General features: G+C 38.0%; 1 protein-coding gene across 8 annotated transcripts in view; it reads right to left on the reverse strand.

Moving 5' to 3' along the window:
* Positions 1 to 3,943: 3,943 nt before the first annotated feature.
* lingo1 (leucine rich repeat and Ig domain containing 1) overlaps positions 3,944 to 22,187 on the reverse strand; it is a 139,290-nt gene continuing 121,046 nt past the window's right edge. For 6 of the 8 annotated variants that reach the window (XM_012965856.3, XM_012965852.3, XM_012965854.3 and 3 more), the window contains one exon: positions 3,944 to 6,314. In XM_012965856.3, coding sequence (XP_012821310.1) covers positions 4,476 to 6,296 — 1,821 coding nt within the window. In that variant the 5' untranslated portion in view covers positions 6,297 to 6,314 and the 3' untranslated portion in view covers positions 3,944 to 4,475. Of the gene's footprint in view, positions 6,315 to 19,774; positions 20,172 to 22,187 lie in introns of those variants that run through there. The other 2 variants (XM_012965858.3, NM_001100249.1) reach the window with 2 other exon arrangements.

Raw genomic sequence — 22,187 nt, forward strand, 5'->3', positions numbered from 1 at the left:
GCTAATGTAAATTTATATTGTATTCTAACAATTTGCAAGTCAAATATGAGTCATTTGTTTTTTTGCCAAGGACATTTTCTGACCGTGTGGCTTCCCTGTGAACCTTCCCTCTGGAACTTATAGATGGGAGAGTAGTGGATGGTGGGGGGGACTGGGAGGGTTAGCATTGCACATGGGTTCATCAATATATACATTTGGTTTAAACCCAGATCTGGTGTATTGGCTTCATGTTACTTAAACTGAAAAGAAGCAGTTAACACAAAAATTAAGCATGGCCAACAGTTAGTGGAATAACATGCTCATATGTTATGTAACTAGGGTTACAGCCATCAATTCAAAGTATTGTTCTGTTTTCCTTCAATGCAAAACCATGGCCTATGTGACTATATAGATCAGAGCAGGAGGTGGAACAGCTGGTGCTTAATAGGAATTCTGTGTGTTTGCCATGGCAATGCAAAGGGTTCTCATGATATATGAATTAGCTCCCAAACAGCTTATTAGCATTCCACTTGGTAAATTACCACCGGTTATTTCATATTGATTGGTACAAGAGCCTCTCCCCCAGTACAGTTCCATACAAACAGTGTAATGAGCAGATCCCAGCCTGTCAATGGCAAATCTCTCCGACACACCCACAATTAGCGTGCTGACCTGTTTACTGTCTGAAGGTAATGAAGTGAAACACTAGTCTGTCAGCAAGCAAGAAGCTCTCTGTCTTCCCACCGGGGAATTCCGAACAATAATCAGAAACCTTGCTGCAATGAAATCAGAATGGAAAAATGATATGGTAAAATCTCTTGTTGTTCCTCTTTTACTCAAAATAAATGCACCCTGAATTAACGCACAATTATATCTTCCTCTGGTCTGGATCCAGCTCTTGTTCTACTTAGCTGTTCCCTATAACTGCACTTTTTGTTCCTTAGAGCTAGGAACAGTATAGCTTGCTTTCCTTTCATATGCCAAACAGTACTGTACATGTGAACTCTATCTTTACAACCCTGTTAAACACTCTCTTCAGAACCCCACTAATCTGTCACTCGTCCTTCTTTTATATAACTCATTATAAATTTTAGTCCCCAAACCCAGCCAAGCTTTGCAGCTTTTCCTACAGAAAAATACCTTAACAACACATTCATGTATATGTACATTCACAGAAAAATAAGAGGCAGCATTTCCACAAAAACAGGCAAAAAATACAGGATTTTCTCTTGAACCAAATGAGAAATCGTGGGTAACTGCATTAGACTATTACAATGATGCTCTGGCACAGTTACAGCAGCACAGATAAAGACAACACTGCAGAGCTGCAATTTGCAGACCCACAAAGATTTTTTTAAATGGTCCTATATTTATCCAAGGCTACACAAATCTCTCCATATCTACTGCAGAAACCTTTTATGAATCATCTCTTGTTGTTCCATGTAATTACTTTACATTACCATGTTTTTCCCCTGGCTGTTGTACCAGCTGCCCAAATGTGCAACTCATTGTGCTTCAGAGAAAAGAGCAAAAAGAGTAGTGCCTGTTCCTGTATGCAGGGTGGCACATGGGTGTGCTCTGGCATGACCCTACTTTGCACAGCAACATAAATGGCTTGTACTTACCACTTACACATTAAGTACCTGGGTCCCTTGCACCTGTGTGAGCTGCACTCTGCACATAGTGACAGATTTATAATCTGGTATATCATAGGTAAAGAAACAAGTGCTTTATGGATACCCAAAGGTGTGCAACTTGTGCCCTTTAGCCCCCAGTTCTTACAAGCCCATGCTATTTTCTACTTTAGGAACCAACTGCGGAGCTGAGCAAACTGTTTTATTTCCCCTTAATAATGAAAACTTAATACTAAGTTAACAGCTTCCAATATGAGAAACATTCTCTCCGCTTAACTTTAAGTCCAACACCATAATTCTCCAGCTCTCTGTTCACTTACATAAGATTTTTGGGGGCATATTTTTAAAGTTGTAAATATGCCCCTAAAATTCCTATACAAGGGAACAGAAAGCTGTGAAATTTTCCTCTGACAACCTGTGGTTCTATTTTCACTATTTAATAAATATTTCCCATAATGTTCTACAAGCTATTCAACTGATAAACATACATATGCTTCATATTATTCCATTGCTTCATTCGTAAATATTTTATATTGCTCTACATAAAAACTCATTCAGTTGTTTTATGTGATCCATGCCCGTTCTCCAGGTTGCCTAGCCATTCTTATTATCCATACAGGTTTTCTTATTGCAGCATATATTCACTTTTTAAATGTCTGCCTATTGCTTTGCATAATTACTCTTTATAATCCTTCCAGATGCTCTTCTTAATTAATACCAGCAACTAGGCTTATTTCACCTTATCATCAGGCCATCTACATAATTACTTCAGTGTATCTCTGCACATCCTGCAACAAACCTGACCAGGGCACGAGCAGCGTGTGCCTTAACCAGCGCAAACATAGATGACTCCCAGTTTTTGTGGCTTACAAAAGAACTCAGCCATGCAAAGAGCCCTTAATGCAATGCCTTTTCCGATAACTATACCCACAATTTCTATTTATAATTAATGTCACTCTTAGATTATTTCACACAGTGTTTCCTATATTTATCACCATGTCAACCTTTATATATTTTATTACTAATTTTGCCCTTAATTAATCAAAACTAATTCTTAATTTTTTTTGTTTTCTTTATCTAGAATTATTTTTTTCATTATAGCAGTGTGCAGTACAGAGAGAACAGATATATATAGCGAATAAACCCCATATTGTAAAATAGAAGAAAATTATAAGTCACCAATGGTTCTATGACCATATAAAAGCATTAAACAGATGGCTAAGGTTACTTCTAATATATTCATAGTTTACAACAGGGGGTGCATTATTTATTATAACAGATGTATAACTGATGACATCACCAATCGCCCCTTGTAAGGATATAATTTACACGATATTCGTAATTTTTATATATATATATATATATATATATATATATACACATATGTATATGGGGATAACTTTGAGGTAGTTGGCCAGCTTCAATATATTGCAATACAGGTATAGGACCCGTTATCCAGAATGCTCGGGACCAAGGGTATTCCGAATAAGGGGTCTTTCCGTAATTTGGATCTCCATACCTTAAGTCTACTAAAGAATCAATAAAACATTAATTAAACCATATGGGATTGTTTTGCCTCCAATAAAGGGTAATTATATTTTAGTTGGGATCAATTACAAGTTACTGTTTTATTACTACAGAGAAAAAGGAAATCAGTTTTAAAATTCTGAATTTTTTGATTAAAATGGAGTCTATGGGAGACGGGCATTCCGTAATTCAGAGCTTTCTGGATAATGGGTTTCCGGATAAGGGATCCCATACCTGTATATGGACAAACAATCCCTGTTTTGCTTAAAAGGGAGAGCATTGCTTGGTAGCTTAATGCAGAGAATGTCTTAATGTTCTATATATATTGATAATGGGTGAGTGCAGAGGACCTCTTGTTGTTTATATTTATACATCCCGCATGTTGCTTATTCAACATTTCATATTAACTTGTCAGCCTTCCTTTGGAGCAGGGATGTTAAACTAGAAATACTGCAATACAATTTGTAGTGTTACAGAAAAATTTAAGGTGCGGAATGATGCTGACAGTGAAAGTTAATAACAGCAGGAAAGACAATTTGATAGCTCCAATTTCTACACATAATTTTCCACTTTTCTTAACTAACTGTAAATAGTGGTATTACAACCATAAATTTCCCTCCCCCCCCCATTCCAATTAATGCTGCTTCCTAATTTGTGTTGATCTGTTGAGGTGTTTCATGTGCACCCTCTTTTTTTGTCAAAGATAATCGCTTTCAAAAACCTAGACCCCTTTTATATTCCCCTCCCCCTTACAGAACAGTAGGCCACATATCTCTTTATTAAGAAATGTAATTGCTGCAATGTCACGTCTTTTGGCATTTTCCAGTTTTTCTTTATTTTTTCAATAATATTTCTTTCTTTTTTTTTCCATAAAAATCACAGGTATTGAAATCAGGAGAAGATACAGAGGTCAAAGTTCAGTACTGGAGTCAATTTTGCCCTCCCAATTCCCCTATATTTCAACTTGCTTTTCCGGACTCAGACAGTTGAAAGTCTTTCCACTGCCTCATACTCTTTATTTATTGCACCCTCATGCCCCCATATCAGCAATAGGGTGGTGTGGGTGGGTTACAGGTGGGCACTCTGAAATATGGAGAAGTTTGGGGATCATATTCACAGGGTTAAAAGTGCAAAGGTCATTCGCAAAACTGGCAACTGCTGCAGGTCAACAAGAACAGCTCAAAGAATCCCTGTCACTAATGCTCCATCCTTCAGGAAGTCATATAGCTTTGCCTCATAGGGTTAAGCAAAAGAGATGGGGCAAGAACGAGTCCCGTGCATTCCACTACCTGCCCCTATTACCCTGTCTCCCACTTCCCCCAATGACTCTCAACATCAGATCATCTTCATGTTGAATTTGCGAGGGGCATCTGCTGAAGAGAGTCCAGCATCAGACTTTCGCGGCACATACTCTATCTCAATGTTGTGTTTGGTGTTGCCCTTACCCCTGCTCCATAAGAAAAGCAAGACCAAGCAGAAGAGGACTACACCCAAGAAAGAGATGAAACCCATTGTTGTGGCAATAATTAAAGTCTTTATATCAAATGGGAAGGGAACACTTGCTCGGGTGCTGTTCACATCACTCTCATTTGGTTGATTGGACATAAAAGCAAAGGTCTTGTTGGGTTTGTGAGGCCAGTTAGGAGAGTAGCTTCGCACATGGAGATGGGCCAAGGAGGTGTCATTGCCACCTGCATTGCTTGCTATGCAGTGATAAGTTCCATTATCTTGTACCTGAGCATAGCGCACCTCCAGTGTGCCATCTGGAAATACAGTCAGTCGCCCATTACTTTTGCTGGTGATAAATGTCTTTCGTGGAGATTGCCACAGAATAGTTGGTGGAGGGTCTCCATCTGCTCGGCAGAAAAAATGTACAGTGTGACCCTCATCCACATATACTACCTGCGCACTGTGGTCCTGAATGCGAGCACGCCGACATGTGAAATAGTTAGGCTGAAGGACATCGGGGAAATCCTTAAACTCTTTTCCTTGTACATATTCTGGGCTAGAACAGGAGGGCTGCTGTCGGCTGAAGTTAAGCCTCCAGCGTCGTCGAAAGATCCACAAAAGACGGCAGTCGCATGCCAATGGATTTTTGTCCAGTATGAGTGTTTCCAGGTTGCCCACAGAATGAAAAGAGGACTCTTCTAGTGTACTGAGATAGTTAGAAGAGACATTGAGCACCTTCAGATGGTTGAGACCACGAAAAGCGTATGGTTCCACCACAGACAGTTGACCACCAACAAGGTGAAACTCCTGCAATCTCAGCAACTCATACAACATGGAGCCCTCCACTGCTGTAATGGGGTTGTAGGAGAGGTTGAGGAAGCGGAGATAAACAAGATGACGGATTGCAACATAAGGTATAGAGCTAAGATTGCTGTGTGTAATAGAAAGAGAAGTTAAGTTCAGTCCATAAAGGCCATTAGATGTCATAGTGTCCAGATATGGCCAGTGTGCTATCTCCAGATTTTTTAACCGGTACAGCCTTTTGAAAGAGTAATCTCTAATTACATTTATGTTGAGATATCGAAGTTTCAAGGTGATGAGGCCATGAAGGTGGGAAAGTGCCTCTGTGGGCACTGAGGTGAGGTTGCATTTCTCTAATGTCAACTCTTCCAAGCTATTGAGACCGCGAAAGGCACGGTGGGAGATATAAACCAGATCATTATCGCCAACTTCAAGAGACTTAAGGTTGTAAAGGTCCTGGAACATGTCATCTAACAGTATAACAATTTTATTCTCACTGATGTCCAATTGGGTTAGGTTACTAAGCCCTGTGAACACACCTAGAGGGATTAGCTTGAGACGATTACTTCGCAGTCCCAGTGACCGCAGATTAAATAGACCATTGAATGCTCCAGGTTCAATTATGCTCACAATGTTCTCATTGAGCTCCAACTCCTCTAGATATGGGAAGGCAGAGAATTCATCCTGGTTGAGAGCCTTGATACGATTCTTGCTGAGGTCCAATAATCGTGTGTCTGTGGGAATTCCCTCGGGGACATCAAGATAACGTTTGCGATGGCAAAGCACAGATCGGTCCTGAGGAGAGCAATCACAGCGCTGGGGACAACCTGAGGCCGAGCCAGACAAAATGGATCCAACAACAATCAGAAGGATGGGACACAGACAGGATGGCAGTTGGAGAATCATACTGGATCCTGGACTCACCTGTGAAAGAAAAGCAGGATAGTCATTATTGTTTAGACCCTGAAAAAAATTAAAATGCAGTGAAATTATTTATATAACAAAATGTTAGTGTTCATAATATTGGGAATATTAATACATGCAATAAAAAAGGACCTTATTTGCTAAACAAGACATAGACACAGCACAAGACACAGCACTCGATTAGACTCATGTGTGTGCGTGTTTGGTACAAGTGTGCAGATTGGACTACATGAAAACCAAGAAGGAAGAACAATTATTGTTTTGTGTTGTTATTTGGGCCTTTTTATGTCACTGCTTAGTATTTCCAACTTGAGTTCAATCCCACCTGTTCTGTGCTATAGACATAAACAAACAGATAATCTCTCCTCCTCCTTGAGCTATTTCAACACAAATGAAGCAGTTAGACAATTACCAATAATTACAGACAAGAATTATCAGTCTAGGAAAATGTAGATAGAATTAACCCCAAGACAAGAACAGGAAAAAGAGTAAGAATGCAGAGCACAGATTATCAGAATTAAGCACACAAACTATGCAGTTTAATACTTCCCAAAATGATGGAAATATCAGATAGGTAACGATGGCATTCACTATTTTAAAAGGCGAATGGTCCACTAAATTCTATCAATTTGAACCACTTATTATGCAAACCCATCTAACTGTTCCTTTTTCTATTAAATATATATTGTCTATCAAACTGGTTGTTCTCTTGTAAAAAAATAAAAATAAAATCTGTCTCACACAACACTGTCCTCTTTAGAATGCACAAGGCATCTTGTACATAGCCCCTCTCAATACAGTAAGAACTCTTACCATATGTCTTAGCAACATGCACAGCTGGCTCTGTAAAATATATAAGCATCTAACACACATTGTCTTTCAATATGAAATACAGTCATCTCTCAAACCATTCCCCTCAACCTTTCCTTTTTATCAAATGTACATTTATCTCTCATATCATTCCTTTCTCTGTAAACTGCCAAGCCTTCTTCAATGCTGCTATATAGCTATCCTTTAATGTAAGGGTTCACATCCAAACTGTTCCACTCTCTCCACTGCATGCACAGTATCCCTGTACATTGTTCCCACCAACTCCTTTCTCAATAAAATACAAGGCCACATCATGTCACTTCTAATGCTATAAAATATATAAGTAATGCATCATAACATTTGTAAATGTGTAACAGTACTGCATATAATTTAATTACTGCCCCACAAAAAATACTAAGCATAGCACTGGGGAAAGTGGAGGAAAACTCAATAAGGTTAGTCATAGCCATATGGAGCCATCAGTAGCACAATTGGTTATTTTGTGGTTGGGGATGATTGCACGCCAGATGGGAAGAACCAAGAGGATGGATATTCTCTCCTAACATACTGGCAACAATTATTACTATTTTATTTAGGTTTAAAATGTGCCTAATGTATCAAGCAATTCAGGCTAAAATGATCCATATGGCTGGTAATATTCATTTATACTTAATTTAAAAAAAGGATGTCTGTCTTTGCTTGCAAATTCTAAATTTACTCATTTTTGACTATTATAATCCACAGACTGCAAATTGCTTGTACTGATATCACTGCGGTCATGGACATAACTGAAGAAATTATTTATGGCAGATGGCTATACAGACTTAAAAGGTAATTTACAAAGTGTGCCATTTTTTTTTAGCACCTTTTCAAACTGCCTCGCACTTTGCACCATAGATGCAGGTGTGTGCTTTCCTCCCTTCCTACATTTGGCAGCCCTGTATTCATGTGGGCTGGCGCGGGGAAGGCTATGGTGAGCAGTACGGACAGGGTTGCCTTGTGCCCAACAGTGCTGCACTCTGTACCTCTGCAAGTGCTAAGTGAATGAGCACTAAGGGGTACCGTTTTTTTGCCCCTTGTGTTATAGTGCTTGCATCAGAGGTATCATAAACTAACCCCTTTTACCCTTCCATATTCAGTCTGGTGCAAGGTGCATGGCACAGTCTTCACTTTCTGTAACTGAACTTTCAACTACGAGAATATCCGAGATATAAAATATATAATTTATTTATCCACATACAAAATGTATATCCCTTTTAGTAAATTGTAATAAATGAACATAAAAAGAGGATGCAACCAAGTGTTTTAAGCAATGGAGTTGTTTGTGAACAACACTCTGCTGTTGGATTTACAGGTTACCATATAAAGATAAATAGCTGTTGATACATGATCTACCTTTTTAACAATGCTGCTTCTACAGTCAATTGGTCCTTTCTCATCATATCTAACAAATACTAATGGCTGCCTTAACATGCTTGTAGTGGAAACAAGGCCATTAGTAGCTCACTGGCTATCTGTTCAAGCCCTAAACATATAGTTATCTACACCTATAAAAATGCCAACAAACTCTTCTAAAATGCTAAAATTCAGTTGTTCAAAATTACAATTACTTTTATCATTTTAATATCTTACATATTCTATATTTTTCTTTAAGGAATTTTGTGGCAGAACTGTTAGGGATAATATTTGCTGACTTCAATGCATATAACTTCTTATGAACTGGTGGGAGGAAGGATCCATCTCCAGAGCATCATGTTTTTATTACAATTTAATTGACAGCTAGACACAATGATATAAAGAATATCAAGGAATGATATGTTTATTTTTGAAAACACTACAAATGTGCTACTTGCTCTCTGCCCAAAAATGCTTTTTCTTGTTTCCATTCATAGCAAGAGCACTCTTCCTTCTACTAACCTTTACCTGTACACATTCCCAATCTTCTTCTAGTACCACCTACCTACAGACATATCTCCTTTTCAATTCACTCGTTAAAGCCCACACATGACACATTTCCTTTATTCCATAGCTTTAAATGATCCCACATATTAAAAAAGCCATTTAGCAAGAGCTACGCAGACAATGCTCCCTCTAAACCCTACCAGGCAACTGAATCTCTAACCTTCAAATTATAATCTGTGTTCTTCGAAATCAACAATTATATTTTCCCTGCATGACTGTGTTTTTGCAACTAATATAGCCTCCTTGTTTTTGCTACATTCAACAAGCTGATTATATACTAATTGCATCTGATACAACCAGCAGGCATAACACATTCACTGTCTTATCCATAAACCACAAACTTCTTAAATATCATTATGTAACATTCACAACCAGCAAGTATATTATATTTTGCAAACACACCAAACATTTTTAATTAATTCTTACTATAAATCACACACACACGCTTACTGGGCAAATATATTATTATTATTCTATAAAAATATATATTACCTTCCCAGAGGCAGAAGGGATGAAAACAGGTGTAAAGTTTGTGCTACTCAAATCCCTATACTGTACAGGCAATAATTAGAAAATGGAATTAATACAGACCACCCCCCTTTGGCTGTATTTGCATGGCTAATAATATAGAGGCAGGATAGGGCTTGTGCTAAACATACTTTTTGCCTGTTGGTTTAATCATGAAAAATCTACTTTACTTTAATTAAATAGGCACTAATTGGGTAATAAACAGGGCAAACAGGGATATTGAAGCTAGTACAAGCTACTCCTATTTGTAAGAACAAAACATGGATCAGTTTAATTTCCCTATTTGCCCTACTTAGCTCAAGAAAGAACAAAACCCATATTTTTATGCTTAATGAATGCATACATAGCATTCTAAATTAGTGTCCAATTAGATTACCAGTATACAAACTCTTCACACTTTGTGATTGTTTTGCAAGCAGGAGTCCAATATACAAGGGCACTGCTTATCTAATTCTCTACCTTGCAAGGACTATGGACTAGCTTCAATTTTCTAGATTAGCTCAAAAAATAACAAAAAACATTGATTTTTTTTTGTGATTAAAACAATAGTCAACACATATTTTATTACTATTAGGCAGTTAAGGCTCTGACCAGAAGTAGCTTAGCGTACTGCCTCCAGTGAGAATGATGCATTATTACACACTGTACATTCATTGTAATGGGCAGAACTGGTTAAACCCTATAGTTCAAAGGGGGATTAAGGAATTCCTACATAAAAGACCTCAGATACAGGTAAATGTTTCTAAAGTGTTCATTAGTTTTATAGTTTAAGACATGCAATCTACTATCACTGTCATTAACATTAATGCTTTAAATACTATTAATTTGGCACATATGTATAATAAAATAAAGCAGCCGGCATTTGGAAAAGGACGCTGGAGACCTTGAGGTTTGTGACACCTGGACAAATACAGGCTAATCTGAAACTTGATAAATCACCAGGCTCCATTACAGGCTTATATCACTATCAGGAATAGAGCAGTTACATTTTTAACTATACTAGTGTGGCCAAAGTGCAGTTATTCAACTGTAAAATGTAAAAATGTCCAGGCTTCCTTTGCTCACGTAGTTGTAGTTCAGTACTGGGTCAGTGCTGCTGCGCTAATTTATGTATCTACTTTAGCACTGTCTACAGCATGGCCTCTCAACCATTTTTCACCCAGGCCTCACCAACGTTTTCTAGTTATTACCTGTGCCTCTCCCTCTTGAAACATTACAACTAATATGGCAAATGTCAAGAAATATTACACTTATATTACTGTTTACACTGTGTCCACAAAATGTGTGTTTACTCAGAACAATGCAGCTGTCACGGGTAACTGAATAATTTAGGTTAGAATAATCTTTCTGGACATCCCATTCTAGTATAAAAGCCATGCACAGACAGTAACAACAAACATGGATTTATATCATTTAAAGTGACAACTGCATTGTGAGTGAGGCAAGGAAAACTCTCCAACCTTTTACTCTTGCTCTTCAGTATATCAATGTACTGAAGAGAAGGTGCCCTTTTCCAAGATAAATGCAGTACAAAATTCAGAGCATAATATACATAGCCATAGTTGTGCTATTTTGTGTCCTGCTTCACTTACCTATACAGGGTTAATGGTGACTACTAAACACTTCAGATATATGAGAATATAGCTCATATTTTTAGTAAAAGTCATAAGAATTTCTAGAATCCATTAAAGGGCAATTAGCACTTAAAATGTGGCTCTCAAGCTCCTTTATTTGGCTCTAAAGCATAAAATCTCGGAAATGCAAATTCTGAAATAGGGAAATATATGGAAATAAACTTGGCCTGTTGAGAAATTCAGCACATTAAATTCTATTCCAATTTTTCTCTGTCAACTGGAAGAACACAAAACTGCAGAGTTAAGATTCACAAAAAAACGTGCCCCTCTTTAAACTGCCCATACATTAGTAGATGCACTTTTTGTGTGGTGAGAAAGATCCCAATGTTAATCCCTCGGGCCAAAGACTAAATCACATAGTCAAAGTAGAGCCTATAATCTATTAGAGAGGTTTTCATTTCATTTACTTATTTATCTCTATATATTTAGTAAATAATAACAGTCAGAATTTTTGTTCAAGTGATAGAATTCTTGCATGGTTTTATAAATCAATGCTTTTTAGATTAAGCACCTTTCAGTTGTAGGGAGGAAATATTTCACCCAGCAATAATATCCCTATGTGGTCTATGTTGGTCATGATTGCTCATTTTACAGGGCAAGAAACACATTTTGTCCCATTTTGTTACAGTTATTTGAAATGGCACAGTGCTGCTGCATTGTACGGACTAGGCCTACGGTACTACTACACTGTGAGCCCTGTAACATGGGCACACCTCTTGAGGAAAAATTTGTTAAAGGAATCATGTTTTTTCAAAACACATCAGTTAATAGCTGCTCCAGCAGAATCTTGCATGGAAATCCATTTCTTAAAATCGCAAACAGATTTATTTATATTTAATTTAAAATTTTCACATGGGGCTAGCCATGTTCTACATTTCCCAGGGTACCACAGCCATGTGACTTGTGCTATGATAAACTTCAGTCACGCTTTACTGCAGCACTGCAAGTTGAAGTGATATCACCCCCACTCCCAGCTACCGATCAGCAGAACAATGGTAAATGAGCAAGATATTATCTCCAAGTCCGGCTTGGGACTCCTCCAGTTACATGGGAGTAGGAGAAACAATAGGTTACCTGAAAGCAGTTCTAATGTGTAGCGCTGGCTCCTTCTGAAAGCTCAGACTCGGGCACAATGCACTGAGATGTCTGCCTACACACCAATATTACAACTAAAAAATACTAAAATTTGTTGGTTCAAGAATAAAATTTCAAATGTTAGAGTGAATTATTTGCAATGTAAACAGTGTAATTTAGAAATACAAAGTACACCATCATGACATAATCCCTTTAAAGAGTTCACGCTAAAAGTTTTTTGCATAATAAAACAAAAACAATTTCCCAATATAGATGAATGATACAAATCTAATGGGATACTGTTCTATGAGTCAGAGCCACCACAGCCAAGAATACAACCAACCAGACACTGCCTTCAACAGGAATTACATTTACAAATAACTTTAAAATAGTTGAAATTGTTTAAGGCTTATTGGAAAGCTACTAAAATGCTATTTTATTCCATTATTCAAAAACAATTTTTGTAACACAAACCAATATTATAGTCCTATTCCCCATATTCTATACTATTACTTGCACATTATGTAAGGCTCTCAGGGTCAGGTGAGATCACTAGATCCAGTCTAGCCCCATTTCTGAGTCAGTCCTCAACAAACCATGACATGAAACTGTCATACAGCAAATGTAACCATCAGGCAGTTAAATGTTTATATTATGTATATGCATTATTATTTTATGTTATAATTGCTTCCTTCTTTATATTTAGCATCAGAATCTAATGGTGCAACTGCCTGTCTAGGTAATGACCTGTCTGAGATATAAAGGGCGCCACTAGAGCAAATCTGCAATTTTATGAGCAAACTTAATGAGGAACTTCGCTTTTCTTATGGCTGGTCACTGCTGTTACAAATATATCCCCCTTGTTTGTATGTCAGACCATGGGATTGGGACCAGTTACTAATCCATGCCCAAAAGCCCTAGATAACTTGTTTGATAACTGTAACTTGCTACTAACAAAGCTACATTAGCAAGGTGTTTAGTGGTTGGGGGATAGTAGGAACAGTGCCAATCATTAAGCTCACACAGCATGACTGCTGACAACCTTGGGTGGCTAGCAGAAATAGCCTGTACCTGAAAGTATTTTGAGGTATTTATTTATTGACAACTATTTATTGTAAGTATTTATTGACAATTCACAATTTTAGCAGCGCTATACAGAGAATGTTTAAACATCTACATCAGTCCCAGCCATGTTGGGACTAGGACAATCAGATTTATAAACTTTACAAACTTTAATAGGAACCAGCTAAACCACCAATACCATTTTTGGATTGTAGGTGCAAAGTAGCAAAAACCTAAGCAATGTCAGTGGGTGGAATCTCTGGGGGAAAGCTGCTGGATCCAATATTTTGTGCAGAGAAAACAAGATACACACAAGGCCTTATGGCTATATATATATATATATACCTGCTGTGAGAAATGTTTGCTCCATCCCATTGCCCCTGGATTGTGGCTTAACTGGTATTTTTACCAGGTTTATTAACTGGTTCAATAAATACAAGAGTCTATTATTAGCGGGTGAAGATAACAAGCGCATGCTAAACGTCTTCTTAGTGTTTCCTAAATCCTTTGCTCTGGAAAGGGCTTAGCAAGATTGTAACAAGTGGCGTAGTGGAAGGAATTTTAAATGTAGATTTCCTTGTGTAGTAATCATTACCTCATAGGAAATCATTGCAAACCTCTTTTGGATTTAATTTCTATGAAACAAAATTTATATGTTTGAATTAAAAAGACTTACTGCAGCTCCCTTTATACACAGGCTCAAATGAAAAGCATTCTTAATATTACAAATGTTTCAAGTTTAGGAATATATAAGTGTATTATTAAAACTGTAATTTGCATGAGACATAGCCTCTAGGGATGCACCGAACCCAGGATTCTGTTTGGAATTTGGCCAGGATTCGGGCTTTTTTGTCTAGGTTCAGATATTATGATTTAAATGCACCATGTGATGTACGGAAGTAGTTAAAAATGTTTAAGTAAAAGAGAACATTTCATTTTCAATGGAGGGCAAAAGCCAGTAAATTCAGCTCTTGCTGGAGACAATTCCAATCATCAAGCTGAACTGAAAGGGCATGACACTGATTTGGTTCTTGTGAGTACGAGTAGCTTGGAGCAGCTTTAATTCTCTATTTGCCCTGTTTAGCTCAAGAGATAACAAAAAACGTAAGTTACTTGTAATTAAAACTATAGGCAAAAGGTATATTCAGCACTCATGCTGAAAAGGGGTATAATGCCCCTTTAAGTAAATATTTAACCATTATAGGTGTTTGTTAAAAATAAAAAATCATCAAGCATATCAGAATTATGTAAGTGTAGTGTAGACAAATGTGATAAATGCTTAAATTTAGATTTCTAAATAATAATCTAAACCTGTGAATAGTTTTGCCCCTAGAACCATTGATAGTATACACAAACAACTGCATTAGTCCATTTTTGACACTTAAAATTAAAATATGCAGAATAAGGCTGGATATAAAGAATGTAATTTAATATAATAATAATAAATAAACATGATCCAAGTTCACCAAGTTTGTCTAAAAGAGCCCTTGCTATATGTGTTTGTCATAAGACACTATAGGGGCCTTACTGCACAATAACATCAATGATTACTAGGTAATAAAAGCATGTATATGGTATTTGTAACATCTTACAAGACTAAAAGGCTATTGTACTGTTAGAGAATTGCCAAAAAAATCTTTTCCCAAAAAATAGTGCCCTCTGTAAACAAAAAATACAAGCAGGGTTTGGATTTAGTTTTGCTGAACTATTAAAATTCATCTGAATCAGATCTATGCAGAAAGTGCTGGGATTTAGTCAAATGACTAACCAAATTTGGGAGTGGGCGCATCTCTATCCTATAAGGAAAAAATTAAGATAATACATATGTTATGGAGCCCTTAGAAATAAATAAACACAGGGCTTAATTTACTCATAGCAGCACTAGGTGCAATGTCCATACAGAAAGTGGAATTGTTTTTTTTAAGCACCTGTATCATAAACAGGCTTACTATATCACCCCCTAAAAAAGGATACTTATCAAATACACAAGCTGCAAGCTGGATACATGGATCAAGGATCTGAGTGCAGTCATGCATCCAATGTGCAGCATGGGTATTCAATAAGTGTCCTCTTTGGTAATATGGTAATCCATAAGTGAGGGTTGAGGTCCCTATGCCAGTTCCACACCTTAATAAATACAGCTCTGAATTTGAAGGTTGCTCACCTATGCATTACAGCTATACCGACAATAAAGTGTAAATAAAAATGTACCTGAAGCAGCAGCAGAGCTATAGACAGGGCCTGATGCACTGAGGATGGTACTTTGTTTCTCAGAATTGCTGTATTTTAGATGAGAAAAAACATACAGTCCAACTCTTCACTGAGAACCAGAGAGCCCCCTGCTCCATCAGTGCCCAGTGGAAGTGTCAGGGCTGTATCTCCAAGCTGCTCTAGCTCTGAAAATACAGCGATTTCTCAAAACAATCTGCCAACCCCAGGACATGGTGCTGAGTACTAAGTCTGGTTTTATTCTTTGATCTGTATGACACACAACTTACACTTTTAGTTGCCATTTCTTTTTACAATCCCATTTCGGTGTTGCAACGTATTAATAGTGCTGTTATTTTGTTACACTAGAGGCTCAGATTTCAAATGATTTATTCATTTAAAAATGCAATGGCTTGTGTTCTTTTCTGACCCACAGTTCCCAGCTCTAAGCTACATTAACGCAAGACCTCCCCAGGCAACATAAATACAAGGTCTACAGCACAATCAGCATTTCATTTTCAAAGAGGACCTTAGCAGCCAAAACACCCTTTTCCTCTTCAGCCCTGGATTTACATCCAACACTGCCCTAGGAACAGACCCCCTGACTTTTATATATATTTAATCTATATAGAATACAGCTCTGCTCTTGCAGCTTTCAGTTCCATGACTGGGAAACAATGGACCCATTAGGCAGTAATCACTAAAGGACACCAAAGCATGGACACAGGCAGAGAATTTCCCATTCAGTTGAACAGGAAAGCAGCTGTAGGGGGGAAAGGGCATTTTCCTATGCAGAGAGAAATAAAGTACAGGTATGGGACCTGTTATCCAAAATGCCTGGGGTATTCCCTGGGTTTTCCGGATAAGGGATCTTTCGGTAATTTGGATCTCCATAACTTAAGTCTGCTAAAAATCATTTAAATATTGAATAAACCCATTAGGCTTGTTTTGCCTCCAATAAAGATTAATTATATTTTAGTTGGGATCAAGTACAAGGTGCTGTTTTATTACTACAGAGAAAAAGGAAATAATTTTTAAAAATTAGAATTATTTGCTTATAATGGAGTCTATGGGAGATGGCCTTTCCGTAATTTGGAACTTTCTGGATAACGGGTTTCCGGATAAGGGATGCCAAACCTGTATTTCACTTGTGCCCCAATAGTTCTTCAGATAACATGAAAGTTACCTGCAACTTTACTGGAAATGTTTCATTCTATTATTTCTAATTCAAATGATACTTTGTTCACTCTTACTTTAAAGTCAACATAACTTAAAGGGGTGGTTCACCTTTACGTTAACTTTTTGTATGTTATAAAATACCCCATTCCTACCAATTTTGCTATTTATTTTTTATAGTTTTCAAATTATTTGCCTTCAACTTCTGCATCTTTCCAGCTTTCAAATGAGGGTCACTAACCCCTGCAGCCAAAAAAACTATTGTCTTTTGAGGCTACAATTTTATTATTATTATTACTTTTTATTCCTTATATTTCTATTCAGTCCCTCTTCTATTCATATTTCAGTCTTTCATTTAAACCACTGCCTGGTTGCTAAGGTAAACCCAAGCAACCAGATAACTGCTGAAATTTTAAAATGAAGAGCTGATGAACACAAAGCTAAATAACTTAAAAAAACACAAAAAATAAAAAATGGAAACCAACTGCAAAGTGTCTTGGAATTTCAGTGTCCACATCATGCTAAAGTTAATTTAAAGGTAAAAAAACCCCTTTAAGACAAAATAATAGCAACATTATATTGCCAACTTAGAGCTGGCAGAATGTCATTATTCCCCACTGAAGGTTGCACCACCCAGCAATAATGTGATTATTACCAAAATTCTGTGATATTTTCCTACCTGATCATATGTACAACAACCTCATTTCCCCCAGAAATTTTTGAAGCTGGTAAAAAGTAGGGTGGGAAAGTTTTACTATACTACTTGCAGCAGATAAAAGATGTGTTTCCAGTAGTCTTAAGTGCCTGCTGGCAAACACTACTTTCCATCCCTTTAGAGCTATGGCACATTGGACATTTCAGCCATTGCTGCATATGTAGGCTTTTCTCACAGTACTCATTTTTAACATGGGCAGCCCTTACTGCACTAACTGGTAACATGCAAAACTATCTCTCACTGCACTAATGTGAAGTACCATAGTCGTAGCATGCATACAGTAGCTGCCTCTCCTTGTACTCCTCTGAAACTTGCACTAGTACTAGCTGCATTGATTAGTAACATGCACAACTGTCTCTTACTGTGATACTCTATTAAAGGAACAGCCACACCTCATTGCAACATGCACAAACCTTGTAGTTCTCTGTAAAATTCAAAACAATGTCTTACTTTACTCCTCTGTAACATACACACAGCTATCGATCAATACACTCCTCTGTATTGCTCACGACTATTCCTCACTGCACAACTATTCCTCCACTATAACATACACAGCAATTCTGTACTGCACTCTTCAGTAACACATGCTTCATCACATGCAGTTATTGTTCACATCTTCACTCCTAGATCAATTCAGTTGTTGACAGAAACCTGAAAAAGAGTCTGAAAGAGTAAGGGTGAAGACACACAGAGCTACTAGTAGTAACTACTTTTCCATGGCTACTAAATGCCAGAAATTACACCCCTCCTCTAAAGGAAACTTCAGCGACTTCGGCACATCGCAGCTCCACATTTGCCATCCCACCGGTGATACATTCTAGCCTTTGGGATAGCATTCCGGGGAAATTAGTTGCCCACGACAACTAACCCCGAGGGGCCTACCCGAACGATACCTGGCATAATATAGGACAGTTGGACTGTTGGATTGGGCTTGTTGATGCGGTCTTCAGTCCAATAGCTCCTATGCCTGCTTTTTGATCATTTGGCAGAATGTTCAGCAAAAAAGTGTTCAGCAAAAATGTATATTTCAGTATTTCTCTGCTTTATACTGTGTAGGAGAATCCATTAAACAGCAAATGTTAAGCTAGTTCTATTTTCTGGAGAGAAATGTGCTTATAAAGGAGGGTCTAATTGTCTGCATCCTACAGGAGAAGTCACATGGGAATTTAGAGCCTTTAACAGAAGCACAAGTATGTTATTATTAACAGTACTGACATCATTTTACATAATATATTCTGTCTACAAAACATGCTACTGCACTGCATTGCTATAATTAGTACATCTGTTGTATTTTAGGCAGGGAGAAATAAGTCATAGCTTGGAGATGATAAAGGGCCCAGTTGTGTCACTTTGCTTGTATAAGGTGTGTAGAGTTGTACAACACTGATGTCCTGACACAAGCAGTGTTTTAATGACATCCAGTATACAAGCACATTGAGCCTTTTGTATTGTTCTTAAGTCTATAGTCATTAGAATATGGGCATGTGTATACATTTACAAGTGTAATATATATATATACCTATATACCTATATATGTGCAATTTATTTTGGTGTCTGGATGCCTGTTTCTACTGTACTGCACGTAGACACTGTGGCTCCTTGTGGCTATATATAACTATATAGTATGCATACTGTATATAGAACAGGAGAGCTAATATAGAAAAAAAGTATGAGCAAAAGTGTGCACATGTCACAGTGCACTGTCAGAACCACAGTCTTACAGACTTGCAGAGGCGGTATTACAGGACCTGTACAGATATCCAGTATGTAGCAGTAATAACCAGTATCTGCAGACTAGGCAGAACGAATGTTTGTATATGTATATAATTTAGCTGTGATTGTTTCATCTGAAATGTTATGTTGTATAAATCACATTGAAAATATCTGCATACCAAAGGACAAATAGTATTCTACTACATGTAGATAAACAGAGTAAAATATATTGATAGATAGACAGACAGACAGACAGACATGAAGAATAAACAGTCAGGCAGAGCATTGATAAGAGATGGAAGAAATATTAGACATAGAGATGAAAGAAATATGGACACCTAGGCACATACATTGACAAGAGAAATTAAATTGATTAACAGAGGACAGAAGGATAGACAGATGGAGTAGAAAGATGATAGATAGATAGATAGATAGATAGATAGATAGATAGATAGATACCTAATAGGCAGATAGATGAATTCAAGGATACAAAGATCTATAGAAGAAATTATATTGCTAGGCATACCAGATATAGGATGAACAAAAACAGAAATACAAATCAATAGGGCTCTCTGTACCTGGCCTTCATTTTTCTCATTTGTGAAATCCTTTTTAGCTTTGCCATACCAAACTGAGGAACAACTGAAGTGCCAAACACAAAATCACTTCATCGATGGCTTCTACACAAAATGATAAACACAGACCCAAACACAATCAACCAAACATACAGCACCAGTCAGAAAAAATGGCACAGACATTCACGGACATGCCCGCGTCACACACACAGCTGTAGGTGAAGACACACAAAGGCTGAAATGTACACAAGGGCATGGCAACAGCAAGAGGCAGCCGCACAAGGGCACATACACACGCATACACAGCTCCCAGCCATAAAATCCAGCGGTGAATCTCCAGCTGCAGAGCTCAGATAGAAGCAGAAATATCCGTACGCACTCACACACACAGGCAGGAGAGGGGAGAATGACAGGGAAAGGGAGGGAGGAGGGAGGCAGAGACCACAGAACAAGACGGAAGCAGAGGGAATGGCAAGATGAGAAGGAAACTGAGAAAATAAGGGAGACACAGCAGAAGCAAATGTAAGACAATTAGAAAAGAAAAGAGGAAAAGATCCAGAGGTTGAAACTGATAACAATTTCCCATGCTGCCCAGTGTTCTGTACTGAAAGCTATGCTGCCCACTTATGTATATTGAGGGTTTTACATGTTGTCCACTGCCCAGTATGTTAAGAGATAGCTGTGCAGTACTGTACAATGACAGATGTATGTAAGCCTCAGTGAAACGTTGAAGCACTGGCTGTATACTGAAACATATACATACTGTCCACTGTTGTATATTGAAATCTAGCTGGGCTGCCAATGCTGTTTATTGAAAGAGCTGTGCTACCAAGTGCTTTATACTGAGGTGCAGTGCCCACTGCTGTTTATGTGCAGTCTAGTGCTGTATACAGAGAGACAGCTGTGCTGAGGAGAGAAAGAAATGCTGCCCTGTGGTATCCTGAGCAATAGCTATGTTGCACAGTGCACTAAGAGACAGCTGTAAATCCTAATGCTTTATCTATGCTTGCCATCTCACATTGAGAGGTAGACCTAGTGACACTGCTATATACTGAAGGGCAGCCATGATTCACTTTCCTTTATACTGATAGATAGCTGTGCTGTCTGTTGCTATGATGAAATTAGGAGGTAGCCATGCAGCCACATGCCATATACTGACAGCACACCCTACTCCCCAGTGCTGTATACAGAGAGATAGCTGTGCTGTATACTGAGCATAACCCTATTGCCTAATGCTGTATATGGAGAAATATTGTATGCTTTATACAGAGAGATAGCTGTTCTACCCAGTGCTGTATAACAAGTATAACCCTAATTCCCAATGCTGTATATGGAGAAATATTCTACGCTTTATACAACTAAATAGCTGTTCTACCCAGTGCTGTATACTGAGAGATAGCTGTCCAGCCCAGTTCTGTATAATGAGATGTAGCCCTATTCCACAGTGCTGTATACAAAGAGATCACACTGTTTTTCAGGTTTGTATACTGAGAAACAGTTGCACTGCCAATGTTTTTATTGAGAGATAGATGTGCTGCACAGTGCTGTATACTGACAGTTGTGCTGCCCAGTGCTGTATACTGACAGATTGTTGTGCTACCCAGTGTGTTTATTAAGAGATAGATGTGCTGCCCAGTGCTGTATACTGACAGTTGTGCTGCCCAGTGCTGTATACTGACAGTTGTGCTGTCCAGTGCTGTATACTGACAGTTGTGCTGCCCAGTGCTGTATACTGACAGATTGTTGTGCTACCCAGTGTGTTTATTGAGAGATAGATGCGCTGCCCAGTGCTGAATACTGAAAGATAGCCATTCTGCCCAGTGCTCTTTAGTGAGAAATAGCTGGGCTGCCCTGTGTATAATACACTGAGAAGTGGTGTTCTATCTGAGCTCCCGGAGAGCAGCTCTTGCGTAAAACAGTCGTGTCGCTGCTGGGGCAGTAATTACAGCAGTGGGTGATTAATAAGTAATGCAACCAGCGAATAAACATGAGAGAGGTAGACTGCACACTGCAGGGCATCACATCACACAAATAAGGACAGAGGCACATTTATGACAGGCTTAAAAAGGTTAATAAAGTACACTGGGTTAGAAATGTAGAGTTAATGCAGAACACTTCTTACAGAGGAATGCTGGATAAGCACAAAGCACAATTTTTTATAGAAGACAGTACGTGGGAAGAAACAGCTGGTATAGCTGAGAAAGTTGGTCAGTATATTATGCTGCACTTTACTGGCCAAACGTAAAACATGTTTTTTAGTTAGTAAAATATTCTTCATGTTTAAAGAAAGTTAAATACATTTTTTAGCAAATCTGAGATGAACTCTTGTAAATTACTATTCTATTATTATGGGCAGAACAGTTGTGAGTTTAGGTGAATAGACCCAGGCAAAATTTTTAGAAAATCTCTTGTGCTT

Source organism: Xenopus tropicalis, chromosome 3 (genome assembly GCF_000004195.4).
Source record: "Xenopus tropicalis strain Nigerian chromosome 3, UCB_Xtro_10.0, whole genome shotgun sequence".
NCBI classification, from domain to species: Eukaryota; Metazoa; Chordata; class Amphibia; order Anura; family Pipidae; genus Xenopus; species Xenopus tropicalis.